Below are 22,795 nucleotides of genomic sequence, written 5' to 3'. Positions count from 1 at the left end.
GAACCAAATAAAATTTCAATTAAAACTTCTCTATTAAAAGTCTGTAACTATGATAAATAATTGTCTTACATAATTTTAAGGACTACTCATGGAACTTAAAAAAAAAAAAAAAGATTTTTAAGTGACATCAGAGATTACTAGATCAGAATTTCCAGGATGGACCCAAGCACAGTTCTCTGGATCCTTACCACTTGGAATATAGTCCCTGGACCAGCAGCAATGGCATCACCTGGGAGCTTGTTAAAAAGGAAGAATTTTGAGCCTCACCCCAAGACTGACTGAATTAGAATCTGAAATTTAACAAGATCCTTAGATGATTCATCTGAATATTAAAGTCTGAGAAGTTTAAGTTTAAAGTTCTGGGTGATTCTGAATTCCACTGTCCGTCAAGTAATTTAAAAGAACACTGGTTTCATATAAATACAAATAAAATATAAAGCAATTTTTAAAAAAGCTTCTTGTGTAATAATGCCTAAACAGAAAGATGTTGAGATCTAGATGGACTGCAATTATTATGTAATATGTAGGTGGATTAAAAATGAATGAATGGCTTAAGTCCTAAAACACAAAGGAAATAATAAAACACAATACTGCAAAGACCAAGGTTCATTTTGAAAACAAATCCCCAAAGTTTCTAAAAGTGGCAATACCTTTGGCATGTTGGATAGGGCAATGTGTCTGCTCTCTCTTCTTATCTTGATTGAAAAGTTGGCTTTGAACAATGGCTCATCAAAGCAAGGGAAAGCCATCCGTGCGTGGGTTGGCTCAAAATCCGTTACTGCTATTGTTCTGTGAAAAGAAGTACATTCCAGCCAGAATATACAAGTGAAAGCAAAGAAGAAAGAAAGAAAAAAATAAATGAATTTGTACTTTCAGAACACAGCTTATCAGACATGAAGATATGTTTCTCAAACTGTAATCTTAGTGAATCCAGACCCTAAAGAAAATGAGAAAAAATGAGAGTAAAATTTTGTTTAGTAGCTGCCAGTCATGAATAGTGCATGGTGCTAGATATTCTCATTTCCATGACCATGTTCATACTCATGGAAGATAAAGATATTGAGGCCCAGAGCAGTTTAGGGACGTTGCCAGGATCCTTAGCTGGGAGATGCAGGCCCAATTTAACTTCAAAGTTAACTAGGAAATTAGTAGATTGAGCAGGCCTCAATCTGACATTTGAGTACTTGTGACATGAATGAGGTCTTAGGTTGTGTTCCCAGGAAGCAGATCCTGATGTATAAGAACAGGCTGCCAAGAGAAACAGGTAAGGAAGTGAGGGAAGCAGGATAGAGAAGAGGAAGAAGCCAGGTCAGACCCCAGCTTCAGCCTCATCCCCAGGGAGCCCCGGGGTGGAAACTATACTTTCAAGTTTTCCCCTCCTGGAGGCACGAAGCTGGGTTTTCATATTCCTTTATCATCATGTAGCCTGCTAAGGATCTTCCTGGGTCCTAGGCCTCCAGACACTTCTAGCACTTTCTGCTTGCCAGCAAAGCAGCTCCAGCCTTCAGACTATACCAAATCCCTACTTTCCATCACCTTGATAATGCTTGAAATGGCATAGTTTCAGATTTATTCTTTAGACTTTCAAGCTTTAATTTAGAAGTATAAAGTCTGGAAGTATATTTTGATTGGAGAAGGAGGACACAACAGAAAAGTTCAAGGGACTGATAAAGGGTAAGAAGAGCCAGAAGGGGGCAAAGGCCTAAGTTTACTCTGTTTCCATAAAACAAGCTGGAAAAGGGAGGCTGGGGGTCTAGGTGATTTTTGGGGGGGCCTTGGGAATCACCTGGATGTGGGTCCAACAGGTCCTACCAATGTAAAGGAATCCCAAGGGCCTCAAAAAATTTTTACTAATGTGAAATTTTAGTCATAGTAAGTCTTGCTAAACGTTAGGACTTTCTTGGCTATTTATACAATTAATTTTAGCACTGCATGCAAAGGAGTGACTTCCTGCTTCTCAAAGGACTGTTGTTGACTGAATTATTTTTATATTTTAGGTTGGTGTTGGTGTGTGTGTGTGTGTGTGTGTGTGTGTGTGTGTGTGAAAAAGAAAGAGAGAATCATAAGATTCTGTCGACACTGTCCTGCAAATCATCCTACATGTTAAGACCTACTAGATGACTGAGTATGAAGAGAGCTGACTGATTCATCTTAAGAGTTGGAAATAGCCTACAGTTAATTATGGGAGGCACGTTGGAAAGGGTTGCTTTCCACATCCTACTCTACAAAATCCTCATCCCTCTGGTCTCCCTTGCTGCCTCAAATTATATCCTTAAAATGTATTTCTTTCTTTCTTTTTTTTTTTTTTGCTATTTCTTGGGCCGCTCCCGCGGCATGTGGAGGTTCCCAGGCTAGGGGTCGAATTGGAGCTGTAGCCACCAGCCTACGCCAGAGCCATAGCAACTCGGGATCCGAGCCACGTCTGCAACCTACACCACAGCTCACGGCAATGCCAGATCCTTAACCCACTGAGCAAGGCCAGGGACCGAACCCGCAATCTCATGGTTCCTAGTCGGATTCATTAACCACTGCGCCATGACAGGAACTCCAAAATGTATTTCTTTAAGGTGGAGATTTTGTCACTTGAAAAAAATGAAAGGGAAAAAAAAAAGGAAAGAAACCATTACTGGTCATGTGGTGCCTCAGTGAGAAGTTGATAAGTTTCTAATCCAATACTGTGCAGGACCTGAGAACAGGCTTCTGAATGAGGCTGCAAGGAGGGGAGGGGAGCCTGGGGAAGGGCTATCCTCAGGGGACTGCTGGGGGTTGTGGGGTGGGCTCGTGAGCCCCACAGGGCAGAGAGCACCTGAGGTGGGGAAGGGAGAGAAGCTGTACAGTACACACTGCACTGCTAAAGTCGCCTACCACTGGAGTTCCCTTCATGGCTCAGTGGTTAATGAACCTGACTAGGATGCAGGAGGATTTGGGTTTGATTCCTGGCCTTGCTCAGTGGGTTAAGGGTCTGGCATTGCCGAGAGCTGTGTGTAGGCTGCAGATGTGGCTCGGATCCAGCATTGCTGTGGCTGTGGTGTAGGGCAGCAGCTGCAGCTCTGATTCAAGCCCTAGCTTGGGAACCTCCATATGCTGCGGATATAGCCCTAAAAAAAAAAAAAAAAAATGTCGCCTATCACAGTCTACCACTCCCCTTCCTCAGTTCCAGTGGAATCCTTATTTTGTTCAGGAAGGCAGTGTGTCTGGATAAAAGAATCACCTTTCTAGCTCTCTTGTGACTTGGTGGGCACATGAATCATTCTGGCCTAGTTGAAGTCATAGGGGGAGAAAGTTTGGTAAAAGGGATCAGATTCAGCTGGAATGTTTCTTTTTGCATTTTACTTTTTTACTCCCCATTTCCCTCTTTTACCTGCCTGGAGTGTGGGCTTGATGCCTAGAGGTACAGAAATCATCTTGTATTGGGGGAAAGTACATACTAAGGATGGCTGAGAAGAAAGATAGGAGCCTGTGTCTTGACTTCCTGTAGCAAATCTGAGCTGCCCTACTTCTGGGATTCTTGTTGCCTGAGAAAAATAACCCCTGCATGGTAAAACCATTATATTCAGGTTTCTCAAACTAGAAATTGAATACAACTGATAAAAGGTAGGACATCACTAAAACCAGACTCTCCTTTGCTCTGAGATGGACCCTGGCCCTGGACAACCAAAGCATCCACTCTGTGAAGCCTCCTTGATGCCTCTTTCACTCACCTTACATAACCAACATGTCAGCAAATTCTGTTTTCCAAACACATGCCAAGTTCAATCACTTCACTCCATGACCAGCCTGGTCCAAGTCACCAGATCTTTCTTGTCTGAACAATTGCAATGACCTCTTACAAGACACCTCTGCTTCCCTTTTTTCTCTCTAAAATGTACCACCAATGTATCCTTGATCTTTATAAAGCATACATCGCATTAGGATTTTCCAGTGACTTCCCATTGCCTCTAAGTAAGAGACTAAACTACTTATAAGAGGCTCTAAGTCTCTACCTGATCTGACACCGTTCTACTTTATCCTCTCCCTCGCTCACTCTCCCAAAGCTGTGCTGGCCTGTGTCTCTCAATGTCTCCTGCCTCACAGGCTTTACACTTGCTGATGCCGTTCCAGGGGCACTGTGCTCTTAGATGTCCTCAAGATTGTCTCCTTTAAAAGAAAAAATTCAGGTCTCAGTTTAAATGCACTTCCTCCTGGGCAAGAATAGCCCTGACCACTCCCCAGTTTGTAATCTTACCACTATGCATTCAGTGCCTGGAACAGAGTCTGGCACATGGCATGTGCTCAAACATGAGCTGATCAAATAGACTATATTTCTCAATTCTCCAAACTGACTTCTTTCTGCCTCCTGCATTTGAGCCATGCTGCTTCTGAGAAATGCATATACTCTCACTTCCTCCCTCTCAACACAAATCTCATGTACATTTTCTTTTGGTCCCAGGTTGAGGCTCACCTCCTTTGAGGGGCCTTCCCTATTTCAACTCTCTCTACACTGACCATCATTTCCCCCAGCAGATAAACCTGTCTGTCTTGTTTTATCTTTCCTCCTGGTTATTCTCCCTCCAGCCATTTATGCCTCTGCATCTTGTCTTCCTATCTTTACTGCAATTTCCTTTGGGAATGGCAAAGCTTCTTCTCCTGAGTTTCCCACAGTTTATTGGGCTTTTCATCACTGACTGCTGAAGCAGGCTTCTGGCAAAGAGACAAAACCCACAAGGAAGGTATCACAAATGACTATGAAGAGCTGGAGCTACATCTTACCTTGTTTCACCACCAAGAGTTCTGTACGTGCTTTTATAAAACCCTTCAAAACCATCAGCTAGTTTGGCCTGGAAGTCAATAGCCACAGAGTATCTCAGGTCAGCCATAAGTTTCTCTGGAACCAGTAGTGCAATTTGCTGATGAGCAGGGTAACTCAAAACAGTTAGCTTTTCCCCTGATTTCTTGTATCTCAGATCTTCCTCTGACTGAAGAGTGGCATTCATGATTTCAAGACCATGGCTGTGCAAGATGATAAATTGGGTGGTATCTCGGACCAAGACTTCAATCTTTTCAGATGCAACGAAGTCCAGGGAGGTAAGATTTGGGTGGACAAAAAGGTCATAGTGGAGGGGAATGACCTTGGTGGGGAGCCTTAGCTCACGCCAGGGAAATGGTTCCCCATTGGTGGCTACTGGAAAAACCCCAGGGTTCTCATTGTACTGATCATTAGATGAGCTTGTGAACTGAGAACAAATACATATTTGGGGCAGGATGATTGCTGAGCAGTAAATATTCAATATTAATTTTCGATGTGTATTAACCATTGCAGAAAAGTGGGACACTAAATCTATTCTCTAGAAGACAAGTTAATAACCAGGCTAAATCCTCTGGTTCTCCACAGCACCGCGTTGGCTCCAGTTATGTTACACAGGCTCTAAACAATATGTTTCAATAAATAGATTTAACCTAGAAAGGAGAAAGAAAACATTTATAGCATGAAAAAAATCTCAACTCATACATTAAACCTTAAAAAGTAAAGGGGTGTATGTGAATGGGGAAAACCTGCTCTCTGTCAGAATCAGAACAAATATCCACAAAATAGCATCATCTATCATCTGGTTATTAAAATTTTTAAAACTTAGAGCTCAAATGCAAGACTCTATCTTGTCATTGCCTCTGTGGAATCCCCTCTGCATTCCTGTGCAATGAACAGAAGGTAGATGTATAAATTCATTGCATGTTGAATTTTTTTTTAACATTTAGGTATGTCATATTAAGAGTATACCGGGGACACCTGAGAGTAAACCACACAGATATCTCTATTTTGTCCTAATAAGTCATGAAGAGCACTCAGTATCCTTTGGATACCAGATATTACTATTATTTTTAGCTTTTGTTTTGTTTTGTTTTTGTTTAAAGGGCTGCACTCAAGGCATATGGAGGTTCCCAGGCCAGGGGTCTAGTGGGAGCTGTAGCTGCCGGCCTACGCCACAGCCACAGCAATGCCAGGTCCGAGCCACATCTGTGACATACACCACAGCTCACGGCAATGCCGGATCCTCAACCCACTGAATGAGGCCAGGGATCGAACCCACAACCTCTTGGTTCCTAGTCAGATTTGTTTCCACTGTGCCGCGATGGGAACTCCAGATATTACTATTATTAATGGCATTGAAATTCACCTCTTTCAATAAATAACATTAGCTAAATGGCCTTATTCTATGACTGCTGGTATAAAGGATGCTGGTCAGGCTATGTGTTTACTTTCAGTTTATTTCCAATATATCGAAAGCCATGGAAATAACATATGACTTTACAATATTCAAACTAGAATATTTTTTAAAAATTGCTTTGGTCTTCTTCATCTCAGGCTACCTTGAAAGCACAAGTCAAACTGAATCCACTGCCTCTGTAAATAAAACTAAGAGAATTTCTTCTCAGAAAAGTAACACTACAAAACATATAAAATAAGCACAAACAATGTATGTGGTTAATTTAGGTATTCAATTCTAACACCTACCCTACCACCTGTCTCTATTTACCTCCTCCTTACTACAGTTTAAATCTATGAATAGTTTTGTTTCCTTTTCTTCTTCATCATTAACACATTCCTCAGAATTAGTTGTCTAAATAGTTACTTCGGTTTTTCAATTTGTGATATTAAGGCAGATCAACAAGTATTTTTAAAGAAACAAAGAAAAAGAAGAAAATAATGGCTAAACAACACTTTTCCACTCTTTTCTAGACAGGCATTAAATTATTGCTACCAGATCCCAATGTTTCAAGGGCCTCTGATACATAAAACCATAACTGGTCCATTGGCTTTCATTTCTGATGGTTTGAAAAATAAATTAACTTATTTCTTAAGTCCAAGGCTTGAGAATCATAGTGCCTGGATTCTAATACCAGTTCCGTCATGCTTACCAGAATGATCTTAGGCAAATTTTCTTTCTAATTTTTTGAGCATCAGTTTCCACACATATAAAATAGTGTAATGATTTACACTCACACAGGGGGGATTAAGTGAAATAACTCTTGTGAAGAATTTGGCACAGCACAACAATTTGCATATAGGAAGCATGTAATGAACATTTAATGTTAAATTATTAGGTGGTTCTTAAAACTCGCATTCTCTGGCCTAAATTTTGGAGTTCTGCCGTAACATGTAGCAGACACACCCAAAGGAAGGTATGTATTTTGGTGAGAGTGGAGAAAGGCTCTGATAGCTACTCATGTGGTCTTTAACTTTGGAACTGATAAGAATTTTAAAAGCTGGCTAGTACAAGTCCTTAGTGTCCAGCTAAAAAACCTGGAGGTGAGTGACTGTTGCAAACACAGAAAGCTTGATGAAGAATCAGGACTAAAATACGGCTCATTGACCCTTCCTTTACATGGCACTTTATTGCAGGGAACAAGATATCTGGGGATTGGAGACAATGAAATCTGCAACAAACATCTGGGGGAAAAAAACGAAGAGAATCTCCCAAAGAGAGTGGGTCAGTGAAACAGAAAATTTCTTAAACCCTGTCCTTAACTGCACATGCTTTCCAACACAGTAACGCCAGATTTGCCCGCCTTCCCCAGATCCTCACCTGAGATTGCAAGCGCTCCTCAATACAGAAGTTTTATACATTCAAGTCAGGTCATTATTCTCACTAAAAACAAGGATTTTAAAAGAAATTCAAGAGAAATATTACCTTAATCCATGTGGTTGCAGATTTGAACGGAGGGGAATTTATTTTTGCTTTCACTTTCTATTCTGGTAAGACTTAGAACTTTGCATAAATGTAGCTAAGAAGCAGGTTTCAGAGTAAAGGCCACACCATGGCAAGGCCGGCTAGGACTCTAGCATCTCAGAGGCTGCTATCCCTGCTGCTTTATCTTTCCTATTCCCATATTCCCAGATGCAAAGCCCTCAGACCTAGGGGGTTTTTGTTGTTGTTGTTGTTTGTTTGTTTTTTTAAATGCTGAGTTATTTTAAGACATGATCTTGAATTCCCCCCTGTGCTGTGTCCATATTACCATGCAATCTGATCTCTGTCCATCTACTTGAAAAGGAAACTCCCAGCCAGCTTCTGTGGGCTTTACCAGAGGTCATTATCCCTGGCTTTTCTCTGTAACCTCTTACCTCCTGGGCATAAAGGGGCTGTTCTCCAGCTGCATATCTCCCCATCTTTTGGGGCCTCCTCCTCCTCCTTACCACCCTGGATACAGGCCTTCCACAAAGATAAAACCTCTGTTCTCTGCTCTTTTCCCACTTTACTCTTTTCCTTGGAGAACATGTTCAAGGGCAGAGATTTCGCCTTTATCCTCATCTGTCCTGCATTTATCTCCTGATCCCTCCTTTCCGGTTTCAGCTGCTCTGGTTCCAAAAGCCTGATGGACCGTCTTCACCTGAATGTTCTACTAACAACTCAAACAATGTCTTCCTCCCCCAGGTGGGTGCTTTTTGCTTTAAGTTCATCTGCTTCAAGCCCTCCTTCATTGTCTAGGATTGGACCCTATCACTCTTTTGATTCTGCTCCACTTGGGTTTGTTACCAAGTCCTGTTGAGTCTTCCTTTTTAATCTCATTTTACCCGACTTAAAAAAAAATTTTTTTCCCCACAGTCATTAAAGCAGCCCAGATCCTCCTTACTCCTTGCAACGGCCTTCAAACAAGTCTTGCTGCTTCTCAAGACGTGCCCTTGCAGGCCACTTGTATGATGCCTGCCAGCAGGTTAATGCTTTCACCACTGCTTGGTCACGCCACCTCGCTGCTCAAAACCTCCTCCCTATGGTTTCCTCTGTTTACGCACAGAGGCAGTTCCTGTGGGGAGACCATGTGCAGCCCACTGGCTGCCTATGGGCCCCATGACCTCTTTCAAAGCCTGTCTGGCGTTTTGTTTACATCCTGTTGCATTAAAGGGCCATGCACCCATGAGTGGTGTTCTCAAGTGAAATATAGTGAGCTTGGTTCCTGCTGTCTTTAGGCCTCCTTCCTATGCTGGTTTTCATGCCTTTTCCTGCTGGGTATTATTGCTAGTTGTAGTCTATGCTTTGGTTCAGTATTCAAATGCTGCCATGATTAGATCCCTGTTAGGTCTTGGACTATTTTTTTTCCCTTTTTATATTTTATCATTTTTTCTTTCTACATTTTATGATTTCAACCTGGATGAAAAACTTAAAGTAGAAGGGGGAAAAACAAGGAGGTAGCTTACTCCTAGAAAGTGGCACAGGCCTGGATGGGGTCCCTCAGAGTGGCATTTCCTATAGTTAAAGGGGTACCATGAGGTGGGGTTACAGATGCAAACAGGTAACTGGAGGAGAGGGGACACGAAAAAGAAGAGGCACATGGGCTAAAAAACCTGGAGGTTTTTGGAAATCTATTTCTGCAGTGGGGAAGGGAGGGGTGAAGAAGCTTTGGGGGGGGTAGCTCTGTGACAAGAAATACCTCGTCATTCCATGTCACAAGACCCATGTCTGTGTGTTCTCAGAACTCTCCCCTGCCCGTGAGAACAGAAGTGGTGACAGAGGATGAAGAAATGGGGCCATCAGGAAGTGGAGTAGGGTCTGGGTGACTGCAAAATTCACTGTTTAAAACTATGTCTTGGACTTCCCTTAGAGGTTAAGGATTCAGTGTTGTCACTGCTGTGGCTTGGTTCAATCCCTGGCCTGGGGAACTTCCTACATGCCACAGGGGCGGCTAAAAAACATTTCTTTTTCTTACTATAAGAGGTTTCTAATCTTTTTATTTCCTGATAAGAGAGCAAGCTTTGGGATGCTTGCTGCTTAGGGAATTCACATGTCCCTTCATCCTCGTCTTCTCTGTCTCTTGCTCAGAGACTCTCCTTCAATGCGCTCCTACCACCACCCAGTCTATCCCTGTAGTCTGCTTTTGTTTTCTCAGCATTTACTGGTTCCTGGTGGTTTGATACATTTTTTTTTTTTGGTCTTTTTTTTTAGGGCCACACTCACAGCATATGGAGGTTCCCAGGCTAGGGATCAAATCGGAGCTGTAGCTGTTGGCCTACGGCCACAGCAATGCCAGATCTGAGCCTCATCTGTGACCTACACCATAGCTCATGGCAAAGCTGGATCCTTAATCCACTGAGCAAGACCAGGGATCGAACCTGCATCCTCATGGATGCCAGTCAGATTCGTTTCTGCCGAGCCACAAAGGGAACTCCTCTATGTATTGATTTGTTTGTTTCATCTGTCTCCGCACTGGAACATGAGCTCCCTGAAAACAGGGTATTTGTCTGCTTTGTTCGCCTCTTTTTTTTTTTTTTGTCTTTTTAGGGCCACACCCATAGCATATGGAGGTTCGCAGAGTAGGGGTCGAATTGGAGCTGTAGCTGCTGGCCTACGCCACAGCCACAGCAATGCAGGATCTGAGCCACATCTGTGACCTACACCACAACTCACGGCAATGCCTGATCCTTAACCCACTAAGGCCAGGATTCAAACATGCAACCTCATGGATCCTGGTAGGTTTTGTTAATCGCTGAGCCACTCTGGGAACTCCTGTATTGTTCCCCTCTTAATGCCCAGAGCCTAGAGCAGAGCCTGGTCTAGAAAAGCCCCTCAAAAAATGTCTGCTGAATGGACGAACACATTTTTCAATACTTTTGTTTCTTTTCAGATTGCCCTATGCTTGCTCCATGCTTCAGGGAACTTTCCATTTCTGGATAAGCCCAGCCTTTCCTCACCTCTACTGTGGCTGCCACCTTGTATGTCATATGTCTCTCTGTGCCCCCTGTGTAAACTTACTGCAAGGCAGATGCCTCCTCCAGGAAGCCACCTTGGAAGCGACACATGCTTCCTGTCCAGTCCCTCATTACAGGCACTCATTTAGTCAGTTCTCTTGGCCCTCACCTTAGACTAACATGCCTGTGCTTCATATCCTTCTTTCAGTTATCAACTCCCGAAAGCTGGGGGCCCAACACTACACCTCTCCCTCTCTCCAGCCCCTCTCAGTGTGCTGTGCACACCTCAACAAACAGGTGACCATGACTGAGTTAGAGTGAATTCTCCACAGAGTTGAAACATTTGTTTTCGAAATGTTCACAGACTTTTACTAACGTTAATGGAAATCTTTCTCATATATATTACAAATATTTCCATCCCCTTAGGGTGCACTCAACAGATTTAAATCCTAATGACCCAAGTTTTTTTACAAAATGGACCTAGAATCAAGAGAATTGGATTTAAAGTCATCTTCTGAAAATAAGTACCTTCCTCATTTCCACATTGAGGCAATAGTACTTTCCTAATTATTACCTAGGATTACTATCTATCTCAGAATCAATTTGAGATAATATGCAGAAAACAGTTTACAACTTTAAAGTTACCTTACTAGCAATAATCTGTGATTATGCTAGGTTGTAATAAAATGCTGCCCTTGAGGCAAATGAGATGCAATAAATACCTGCATGTTGCTATACTTTCTTGACTTCTTACGAGTACTATGCAAAGTTTATTCCAGTTCCTCATTATCACCAATTTTTTAAATTTTACTTTGTGTTGTTTGCTTCAGCCTTGCTCAGCTTCCACCCTACACCTGTTTCCAGACTGTCCCTTCAAAAGGGCAGCAAACTGAAAAATTAGCACATGAAGCTAATTGGACACTATTTCAGGTACTCAGATACCTTAAAAATTATTTCCTAGTGCTGCCTGTCTTGCAGGTGGGCAAGGTTCAGGATAAAGGAAATGCTAAATGGCCTTCTGACAAATGACATGTTCCTGAAGCTCCTCCCTTCCTGCTGTTGAATTTTCTCCTGTGAACAACAGCTTGGCCTTTGTCCTGGGTTAGATACTATCATGCTGAATACCAGCCAACTTACAGTCTTAAAAACCACTTCCTCTTCTCTGCCTCTCACTTCTTTTCAAAAAGTTCTCTAAAACCCTGATGAGATTCAAAGTACCTCACAGAATTACGGCTATGTCTCGGTACAATTTCAAATAAAATGGAGGCAGAATCTATAATTTGATTTTTAACATGTAAATTAAAAAAGGGAGTTTCTGATAGTACAAAGACCAAGGGCCTAGGCAAAATATGAGGGAAAGGCAGTGGAATTCACCAGGTAAATGCATTCTATAGCTTTTTAAAAATCCATTCAATTTCAGCAGAAAATTAAAACAGCACATTGTCAGAATTTTGAATCAGTAACTGACAGAGAGAGTTTTTCAAAAATGGATAGTTTTTGCCAGCCTTGAACAATATTTACTAAAAATAAAAACAGAAGACTGCAATAATGAAAAACTTACGTTGTTGAAGTAGAACACAAATGAAGCAAACCTGACTTTGAATCACAAATGACCTGCAGTTGGGTGAATGTGTGATGCAAAGCTTGCAAGTGTGGAAGGCCGGCTGTGGTCATTGTATGAGGCCTCTTCACAGAAGGGACTTGACCACCCAAGGATTTTGGTAATTGTGGGGCTCCTAGAACCAACACCCCAGGCATGCTGAGGGATGACTGTACCCACATTTAATATTTTTATTAGCAGCCAAAGCAAAAATCCTGGTGCTTCTGTCATTTTCCAGTGAAAGATTACCTCAATACCTGATGACACATTTTCAAACAAGAAACACGGCTGCAAAATAAACCAGAGTGATTCTGAGCTTGTTCAATACTTTATTTTTTTAAGTTTTTTTTCTATTATAGTGGATTTATAATGTTCTGTCAATTTCTGCTGCATAGCCAAGTGACCCAGTCATATATGTGTCCAATACTTTATTATGAAAGAAAAATTTTATGTTTCTAACAGAAACCACCTGACTACATGAAATCAGTATTGCTTGGCTTCTTACTACTTAAAGACCTCAAAGTCTATAAGAATGTCAACTTGGGCCAGGATGGAGAAGGGACTGGGATTTAGCCTCTGACTAGAAACAATGCCCCTCCACCCCCCCACCAAAGAGACAAAAGACAGTTTGCCAGATGATGACTATATATATAGTTTTTGCCAGCCTTGCACTGAAGGCAGTGATCCCCAAGGAAACAAAGTCAGGGCTGTAATTATCCCAGCTGAATGCCTTGAGTGAGGGTCCATGCAGCTCTGTAGCTGCCAACAGTTTGAGTTGAGGAGATGCAGCTGAGTCTGGGAGGGCAAGGAACATAGAGTTCACAGGAGGAATGCCAGAGAGGACAGTTCTGCAGAGTCAGAGGATGAGAGAGAGACCAACAGAGAGAAAGAGATGAGAAAGAGAGAGAGACAGAGACAGAGAGGAAAGAGAAAGACAGGGGCAATAGGGTGAGGAGAGAGAGAGAGAGTGGCGGGGGGATTGGAGATAGAGATAGAGAGTGAGGGAAGAGAAAGAAAGGGGTGAGAGGTGAAGAGAGAGAGAGGAGAGTGGGGTGGGGTGAGGAGAGAGAGAACACTTTGGAAATCTGCTCAGTGCTCCCTCTGAGTTTTCAGCTGATTGTTGAGCAGCCCATGCATCTGCAGAAAACACCAGAGCCAACGGCTGGATCATGGAAAAGCTTAACTGTCATGGTGCCTGGCGTCCACACAGAGCCCGTGGAAGGACCTGTGCCCACCAGTAAGCCTGGAAAACCTCCACCTGGACGGGCCCACAGGTAGAGTACCCAGAGGAGTCTTGCTTCAGTAGTGGGAAGCAATTAGCTCTAGATAAAGCACTGCTTCAGTTCCACGGAACAGACTTAAAGGCGAGATCCAAAAGGATCAAACTGCTTCCAGGTAACCGTGTCCCAGCACAAAGCTCAAGTATGTTATAGTAATAATAGTAATAAAAAAATCTACTGTCCAACTTGGTTAACAAATATCAGTAGTGATTTTTTTTAATACATAGGGATTCTTTTTTACTGATTGCAGCAAATGATAACCATATGGCCCCTCAGAAGGAAGGTGTTAGACTTATAGGCTGTGTGAGGTGATGTGGGGGAGCTTATGAAGCAGGGCTTCGTTTTGGTTTAGATGTTCTCAAGAAGTAGGGGTGATTCTACAACTGAGCTTAATAAGGAGGGAAGAGAAGACCAAGGCTAAGGCTGTAATTGGTGAAGAAAAAGCAGTCTTTCAAGTCAGGATACGGAGGCACTGGACCATTTTTGTGGCTGTGATAGTGTTTTGCCTGTGTTCAGGCATGATTGTGCAGTCAGCTTAATTTTATCTTCATCCATCATTCGCACAGAGTGGTCTTGTCTGATGGGGATGTTCTGTGAATTTGAGGCTTTCTCTTTTCACTGATGTCCCTTTTTTATACCTCCCTGAAGCCAATACTTGGTATAAAACTGTCAGAGTAGAGTAGGGAATGATGAGTATATCTTTTTATTTTTTATTATTATTATTATTTTTAGGGCTGCAACCCCAGCATATGGAGGTTCCCAGGCTAGGGGTTGAATCAGAGCTGTAGGTGCTGGCCTACACCACAGCCACAGCAACATGGGATCCGAGCCGCGTCTGCCACATACACCACAGCTCACAGCAGTGCTGGATCCTTTACCCATTGAGCAAGACCAGGAATTGTACCTGCGTCCTCATGGATGCTAGTCAGATTTGTTAACCACAAGCCACAATGGGAACACTGAGTGTATCTTTTTAAATAAACAGTTATCAACTAGAGAAGTTATGGGTTACAGTGGTAAGGCTAATTATGTGCCCTTTAATACTTAGCTCTCTGAATTTTATTGAAGTTAGCAAAACAGACTTGTCACCTTACTCTCAGAGCAAGGCAACTTTGAGTACTATTCCCCAGTAATGGCATAGTAGCTAACCAACAAATTCTCTTCAGAAGAGAACAAAAGCAGCGGTAGCTTCATCTGGTGGTGACAAGCGTAATTACAGAGAATCATTTTTCATAGTGCTAACCCTTCATGCCAACAACACACATTCTGTGGTAGATCACACAATCCAAAAAGGAATTAGAGAAGTTCCCTGGTGGCTTACCCGTTAAGGATCTGGTGTAATCACTGCTGTGGTATGGGAAATTCTGCTTGCCATGGATGCAGCCAAAAAAAGGAGAGGGGGGCAGAATTTATCTAATGTACAACCCAAACCTAAGATAATCAGATTTATAGGCTTAGATTTCCAGTATGTGAGGTTGAGGAGTAGAGGTCAGAACTTATAGGAGTCTACTACTAAATATAATTTGGATACTTGAATGACTATGCTTTGGAAGTATAGTTTTCATTATATCAGCAGGGACATTAGGAATAAAGGGATTGGACCTCCCTTCAGACCTGTCCTGGTTAGGTGCTTTAAGTTAATCACATTTTTTACATAGAAAATTCTCTGCAAGATGCAGATCTTGAGTGATTTCTCCTGCACCCCAAGAATATTGAGAGCTTTCCCATTATTTGGATAAGAACATCACTCATTTAGAAAATAGGAGAACTGAGGAGGTCATATATCAGCTCAGGGAGAGAGAACCCTGCATTATCTTGGATATCACACCCTCATCATTCCAGTTGTACCTGCTAATTATTGACTAAAAGTCCATAGAAAGAGTTCTGGAAAGAGCAAACACAAAAGGTGAAACACTAAAAGTATCAGCTTTAAGCCAGGATCTTTTACTTCCAGAGGGAAATATACTTTTTATTTTAGCTCCATGTATGTTTTTTCGTATTATTTTCCCCCCACAGGAAAACACTTGCCTTTTCTTCTTCCTTTGGTTAATTACAATTTTTTTGAACATTTTGCAATCAGGTTTATTAAATGGATACAAGTCAATGGAAGTTGAGATAGGGAATATTTTCCCAACTCTGTCCCTCCATTGACTTCAGTGTTATTTGTTGGTTTTTGGCCATGTCCATGTCAGCAACTTGAACCACAACAGTGACAACACCAGATCCTTAACCCACTCTGCCACCAGGGAACTCCTGCCTTCAATGTTATATTCTTGCTCTTCATTTTTCCATCTCCTGTTTTTCTGTGGATCTTTTCTAGGCTCAATGGTAGAAGCAAGTGACTAGAAGGAAAGAAGTATCCTTTTGCTTATCAGGATACTGCTTTCCCAGCTCTCTCTTGGTCCTTGAAACTCTCTGTGTGCAACATGTTCACATATTATTTCTCTCCTGAGGATTTGTTTTTAATGTTTTTAGCTCTCTGCTTAATTCGCAAATGTCTTTCAGATTACTAGGTTAGATTTGCGCGTATCTGTCAATAAGATGATTACCACTGAACACACACATAGTTCTATAAATTGCACCTCTGATAAGAAAATATTTAGAGTTTTAACCTACACCTAAGGAAGTCAATTTGAAAAAAAATAGTATTGTTCTCTTGCTCAACTTAAGAAATTTTTCCAATATTCTAAGGATATCTTTAAGAGACCCAAAATTGGAGTTCCCGTCATGGCTCAGTGGTTAACAAGTCCGACTAGGAACCATGAGGTTTCAGGTTCGATTTGATCCCTGGCCTTGCTCAGTGGGTTAAGGATCCACCGTTGCCTTGAGCTGTGGTGTAGGTTGCAGACACGGATCGGATCCCGCGTTGCTGTGGCTCTGGCGTAGGCAGGTGGCTACAGCTCCAATTCGACCCCTACCCTGGGAAACTTCATATGCCGTGGGTGCAGCCCTAGAAAAGACAAAAAGACAAAAATAAATAAATAAATACACCCAAAATTTGCATGTTTAAGAGACCCAAATCCAAGTGATCAGATGCAATACTGTTGCCTGAAAAGCAGAATTCCTTTTCAAAGCATTATATCCTCCAAGGGTTTATATGTCTCTTTTATAATTAACTGACTTGTAACATTTTGCTTTGCAATTTTTTGTGTGTGAATAATAACCTTAATCCCTGAAATAGGACTTCTGTTTATCATTTGATAGAACATTTATATGCAATTTGTATGAACCTGATGCATAAAAAAGTAGCAAAGTAACTCTGAAACGTTTCCACTATCACCTTTTCTATACTAAGAAATATGTCATTCTCAGTGTACATTCATTTTCCTTGAAGTGCTCAGAACATTGAGCATTTACTTTTAGAAAGGAAGGAAGCTCTTGTTTGCTAACCCAAAGGAAAAGACAAAGACACACAGTTTGACATTATTTGGCATAAGTCAAATAATGTTTAGCTTAGCTATCATATTAATAAGGCAATCACATTGCTTTGAAAGGTAACAGTGTCAAATAACCACCAAACCTTACTTAAATACAAATGAGGGTGGCAACATTATTCATTTAACAGGTGTTTATTGTGTATAGATTTTGGCAAACTGCCATATTAGGAGCAGCCAGGGAGTGAAACAATACTTGTCCCGTTTTGAAGCATCTGAGTGTATGGGAATGTGAATATGTGTAAGTGTACGAACGTTTTTACCTTAAAGAAAATCGCAATAATGTATGCACATGATGGAAAATGAAGCAGTGGAAAAATTACAAGGAAAAGTAACAGAAGCTCTCCCTACCCCTCCCTCCTTCCAGTCACACTTCCCAGAAGCAACAATTTGTAAGATTTTCTAAATAGTATTTTGGACCACTTTATCTCAAAATGAGGTTTATTGAATTTCTGGTTTGAAAAAGGAAGATTTAGTTCATTTCTACTTTTTTAAATTTCCCCTCCTACTCCAAGTTTTTTTTATTAATTTTATTTAATTCCTCTTTTACCTTTATATAATTTTATATTACATGTAAATCTTGGCCTAATTCCATCAACTTTGATCAGTATATTTTCACACTCAAATAGGTAAGATAACAATGACTAAAATTTATTAGATATTTACTATATGCCAGACACTCTTCTAAGCAGTTTACATGAATTTCCTTATTTAATCCTTACAGCAACCCTATCTGGTATCACTCCTCATTTATAGAAGAGAAAACTAAGGCGTGGAGGCTGGGGATGACTTGCCCAAGGTCACAGGGTAGTAAGGAGGCAGAGGGACCAGGCAGCCTGAATCCATGCCCTCCAAGCTCCACTATCTCCCACATGAGGGTATTAGCATGCCCCTTCCTCTTCCACTCCCATCTTCTATCAACCAGCTCTTCACTTTTGCAGTATTAAGATAGATAATATTTATCATCTGTCATATAATCATATTTAAATCTTCTTTTTTCCTCATAGGTTAGCTCTAAAGTTTGAGAATTAATACATACAATTACATATTGTGATCATGTAAATGTCATTTCCAGCAGAAACAAGAAGTGTGCCAGGATTATATTTTCTTCTCTCAGAATATTTGAAGTCCTCCCTTCATTAATTTCTTCCCTTATATGCTCAAGAAATATTTTTGAAAACTTAAAGTTCATTAATTTCTTCCTTTGTATGCTCAAGAAATATTTTTGAAAACTTACTAAGTTTTGACACTTGGGAAGGAGTTAGAGAGGAATACAGTGAGAAATACAGTATGGTCTAACCCCTAGCCTCTGCCCTTAGAAACTTACAGAATTTACAGTGTACCTGGAGCCAACGAAGGTTTTGAGGAGAAAAGGTAATATAAACTGGGCTTTAAAGAATGGTGAGAATTTGAAAGGGGGAAATGATACAAAATGACTCAAGTGGTAGAGATGGGTTTTTTTTTCCCTAAGACTTGAGATTTCTAAGCTGCCTGCCTAGAATAAGTGGTTTGCACTAGAGGAACATGTTAATGAAAATCCAGTTAAAAATTATGCTAAGAAGAAAAACAGAATTTTGCTCAAGCCAAACTGAGGACTATAATGTGGGAGAGAGACTCTCAGAACCTCTGAAGATAGGTCCACTGTCAGAAGCTAGTAATGCAGTTTTATACATTTTTGAGACAAAAAATTATGTATCATACTGACAGGTTCATATTGTGCATAAAGTTCATCATAGATGTTTTGGTCATGAACAAAGTGAGACTTTAAGGCAATATGACCTACTGTACAGGATGAAAAGTATTATTAATCTTAAAAATTACAATGCCGACGTCAAAGAAAAAGGGAGTTTTTTTTCTTCTCTCCAAATTTGACTATATCCTCCTGCCTTGGGGAGGTCTGATTAATGTAGAATGTGGAAGAACACTGCATGTTGAAAAAGGCCCATAACAAATGGGGGCATGTTATACGTGTTTCAATTCTGACTTAGTTTGATTGTCCTGCTGTAAAGAAATTTGATTTTCCCTCATTATTTCCTCACTTTTGAGCATAAACCTCTCTATAGAAAGTATTAAGTGATCAAACATTTGTTCCCTTGATGCCAGAGTGGTTTCTTACCTGTCCCAAATCTGTCATGTCCCTCTAAGCTGGGTCTTAATAGCCCATTTTTTTCTTTCTTTTACTGGGGGTTATAATAGTAGAATTCTTGGCAAGGATCAAATTGTCAATTCCAGGATGTTCAATAGAACTTAAGCCAGTTTTATCATATATGTGCATTGTGTGTGTCCAATATCTTAAATAGGACTGTAGATATGATAAATAGTGTCACACCATTTAAGCATTAATATTTAGCTGGAGTTTTGAATATACATCAAAAAGCACAAGAGGTTATTGTTCTATAAATGATATAGAACACAATCAATATAGCCAACAACAATAATAAAGTCATGAACAGAGATTGAACCACAAATTCCAGAGTCAATCATTTACCTAAGATTTCATTTAGATTAAACAGGGGATCCTTCAATATAGAAATGTGATTTTTCATGTGAATCATTAGATGAGCCATATTAGAGGGATCATCCTGCAGGAAAATGCAACATTTAGTTTAGATTATAGCATAAATTCCCTCTTGTAAATCTGCTTTATTAAGAGCCATTCAGTTTTGTAAAATTGTCTCCCTCATCAGAGAAATTTAGAAGTGAGTAAGTTAATCAAATATACGAAACAAGCATAAAAGGATATGTTGTCAGGGAAATACTTTGTAGATTATACTTCTGATCAGTCATCTCAGTTTGCTGTACAATCATTGCATAGCAGTGCTACGAAACAAGCATAAAAGGATATATTGTCAGGGAAATACTTTGTAGATTATACTTCTGATCAGTCATCTCAGTTTGCTGTACAATCATTGCATAGCAGTGCTTTTGGCAGTAAACGTAAAGCAAGCCGCAATATATGCCATGAGTAACTCGATAGCTAGGAAAAGGATAATAATACATATTAGGAAAATAATAATCATCTGTAAAGCAAAGTGGAAAAATTTGCCTAGTTCTGAAGGGAACCATTCAAACATATCATTTATTTTGTTTATTTTTTTTTTACTTCAAAGCACAGTTGATTTACAATGTTGCATTAATTTCTGCTTTATAGCAAAGTGATTCAGTTATACATAATATATTTTACATATTCTTTCAATATTTAAAAGAAGAATATTTTTAAAATTTTACATATTCTTTCAATATTTAAAAGAAGAATATTTTAAAAATATTCTTTCCCATTATGGTTTATCATAGGACACTGAATATAGTTCTCCGTGCAGACAGTAGGACCTTGTTGTATATCCCATCCATGTATAATAACTTACATCTTCTACCCAACCTCCTGCTCCATCCCTCTCCAGTCTCTTCCCTCTTGGCAACCACAAGCCTGTTCTCCTATCCATGAGATATTTTCATTTGTGTCATATTTTAGATTCCAAATGTAAGTGATATCATATGGTATTTGTCCTTCTCTTTCTGACTTGCTTTACTTAGTATGATAATCTCTAGTTGCGTCCATGTTGCTGCAGATTGTATTATTTCATTCTTTTCATGGCTGAGTTGTATTCCATTGTATATACTTAGCACATCTTTTTTTTTAAATTTTCTTTTTTTTTTTTTATTTTCCCACTGTACAGCAAGGGGGTCAGGTTATCCTTACATGTATACATTGCAGTTACAGTTTTTTCCCCCACCCTTTCTTCTGTTGCAACATGAGTATCTAGACATAGTTCTCAATGCTATTCAGCAGGATCTCCTTGTAAATCTATTCTAGGTTGTGTCTGATAAGCCCAAGCTCCCGATCCCTCCCACTCCCTCCCCCTCCCTCCCCCTCCCATCAGGCAACCACAAAACTCTTCTCCAAGTCCATGATTTTCTTTTCTGAGGAGATGTTCATTTGTGCTGGATATTAGATTCCAGTTATAAGTGATATCAGATGGTATTTGTCTTTGTCTTTCTGGCTCATTTCACTCAGTATGAGATTCTCTAGTTCCATCCATGTTGCTGCAAATGGCATTATGTCATTCTTTTTTATGGCTGAGTAGTATTCCATTGTGTATATAGACCACCTCTTCCGAATCCAATCATCTGTCGATGGACATTTGGATTGTTTCCATGTCCTGGCTATTGTGAATAGTGCTGCAATGAACATGCGGGTGCATGTGTCTCTTTTAAGTAGAGCTTTGTCTGGATAGATGCCCAAGAGTGGGATTGCAGGGTCATATGGAAGGTCTATGTATAGATTTCTAAGGTATCTCCAAACTGTTCTCCATAGTGGCTGTACCAGTTTACATTCCCACCAGCAGTGCAGGAGGGTTCCCTTTTCTCCACAGCCCCTCCAGCACTTGTTATTTGTGGATTTATTAATGATGGCCATTCTGACTGGTGTGAGGTGGTATCTCATGGTAGTTTTGATTTGCATTTCTCTTATAATCAGCGATGTTGAGCATTTTTTCATGTGTTTGTTGGCCATCTGTATATCTTCTTTGGAGAAATGTCTATTCAGGTCTTTTGCCCATTTTTCCATTGATTGATTGGTTTTTTTTGCTGTTGAGTTGGATAAGTTGTTTATATATTCTAGAGATTAAGCCCTTGTCAGTTGCATCATTTGAAACTATTTTCTCCCATTCTGTAAGTTGTCTTTTTGTTTTCTTTTTGGTTTCCTTTGCTGTGCAAAAGCTTTTCAGTTTGATGAGGTCCCATGGGTTTATTTTTGCTCTAATTTCTATTGCTTTGGGAGACTGACCCGAGAAAATATTCATGATGTTGATGTCAGAGAGTGTTTTGCCTATGTTTTCTTCTAGGAGTTTGATGGTGTCCTGTCGTATATTTAAGTCTTTCAGCCATTTGGAGTTTATTTTTGTGCATGGTGTGAGGGTGTGTTCTAGTTTCATTGCTTTGCATGCAGCTGTCCAGGTTTCCCAGCAATGCTTGCTGAATAGACTTTCCTGTTCCCATTTGATGTTCTTGCCTCCCTTGTCAAAGATTAATTGACCATAGGTGTCAGGGTTTATTTCCGGATTCTCTATTCTGTTCCATTGGTCTGTCTGTCTGTTTTGGTACCAATACCACACTGTTTTGATGACTGTGGCTTTGTAGTATTTCTTGAAGTCTGGGAGAGTTATGCCTCCTGCTTGGTTTTTGTTTCTCAGGATTGCTTTGGCGATTCTGGGTCTTTTGTGGTTCCATATAAATGTTTGGATTGTTTGTTCTAGTTCTGTGAAAAATGTCATGGGTAATTTTATAGGGATTGCATTGAATCTGTAGATTGCTTTGGGTAGTATGGCCATTTTCACAATATTGATTTTTCCAATCCAGGAACATGGAATATCTTTCCATTTCTTTACATCTTCTTTGATTTCTTTGATTAAAGTTTTATAGTTCTCGACATATAGGTCCTTTACCTCTTTGGTCAGGTGTATTCCAAGGTATTTGATTTTGTGAGGTACAATTTTAAAAGGTATCGTATTTTTGTATTCCTTTTCTAATGTTTCATTGCTGGTATACAGAAATGCAACTGACTTCTGAATGTTAATCTTATATCCTGCCACTTTGCTGAATTTATTAATCAGTTCAAGGAGTTTTGGGGTTGAGTCCTTAGGGTTTTCTAGGTATAGAATCATGTCATCTGCATACAGTGACAGTTTGATCTCTTCTCTTCCTATATGGATGCCTTTTATTTCTTTCGTTTGTCTAATTGCTGTGGCTAAGACTTCCAAAACTATGTTGAAGAGCAGTGGTGAGAGTGGGCATCCCTGTCTTGTTCCAGATTTGAGTGAGAAGG

At 40.3% G+C, this 22,795-nt stretch overlaps 1 protein-coding gene and 1 long non-coding RNA gene across 4 annotated transcripts in view; one reads left to right on the top strand and one right to left on the bottom strand.

The window, feature by feature from the left end:
• The window catches only part of ERAP2 (endoplasmic reticulum aminopeptidase 2), a 53,058-nt gene extending 44,312 nt beyond the window's left edge, over positions 1-8,746 (bottom strand). The window contains exons 1-3 of one of the 3 annotated variants that reach the window (XM_021085395.1): positions 7,668-8,746; positions 4,750-5,436; positions 651-789 (exon numbers count right to left, since the gene is read on the bottom strand). In XM_021085395.1, the coding sequence (XP_020941054.1) occupies positions 651-789; positions 4,750-5,294 (684 nt within the window). In that variant the 5' untranslated portion in view covers positions 5,295-5,436; positions 7,668-8,746. Of the gene's footprint in view, positions 1-650; positions 790-4,749; positions 5,437-7,562 lie in introns of all 3 variants that reach the window. The other 2 variants (XM_003123801.6, XM_013994998.2) reach the window with 2 other exon arrangements.
• The window catches only part of LOC110259692, a 49,664-nt gene continuing 33,843 nt past the window's right edge, over positions 6,975-22,795 (top strand). The window contains exons 1-2 of the long non-coding RNA XR_002342061.1: positions 6,975-7,466; positions 13,401-13,531. This is a non-coding gene — a long non-coding RNA (uncharacterized LOC110259692). The remainder of the gene's footprint in view (positions 7,467-13,400; positions 13,532-22,795) is intronic.

The sequence above is a fragment of the Sus scrofa genome, chromosome 2, assembly GCF_000003025.6.
Source record: "Sus scrofa isolate TJ Tabasco breed Duroc chromosome 2, Sscrofa11.1, whole genome shotgun sequence".
Taxonomy (NCBI): Eukaryota; Metazoa; Chordata; class Mammalia; order Artiodactyla; family Suidae; genus Sus; species Sus scrofa.
Note: the sequence above shows the minus strand (reverse complement) of the source record. Positions and strands in the feature narration are given on the sequence as shown.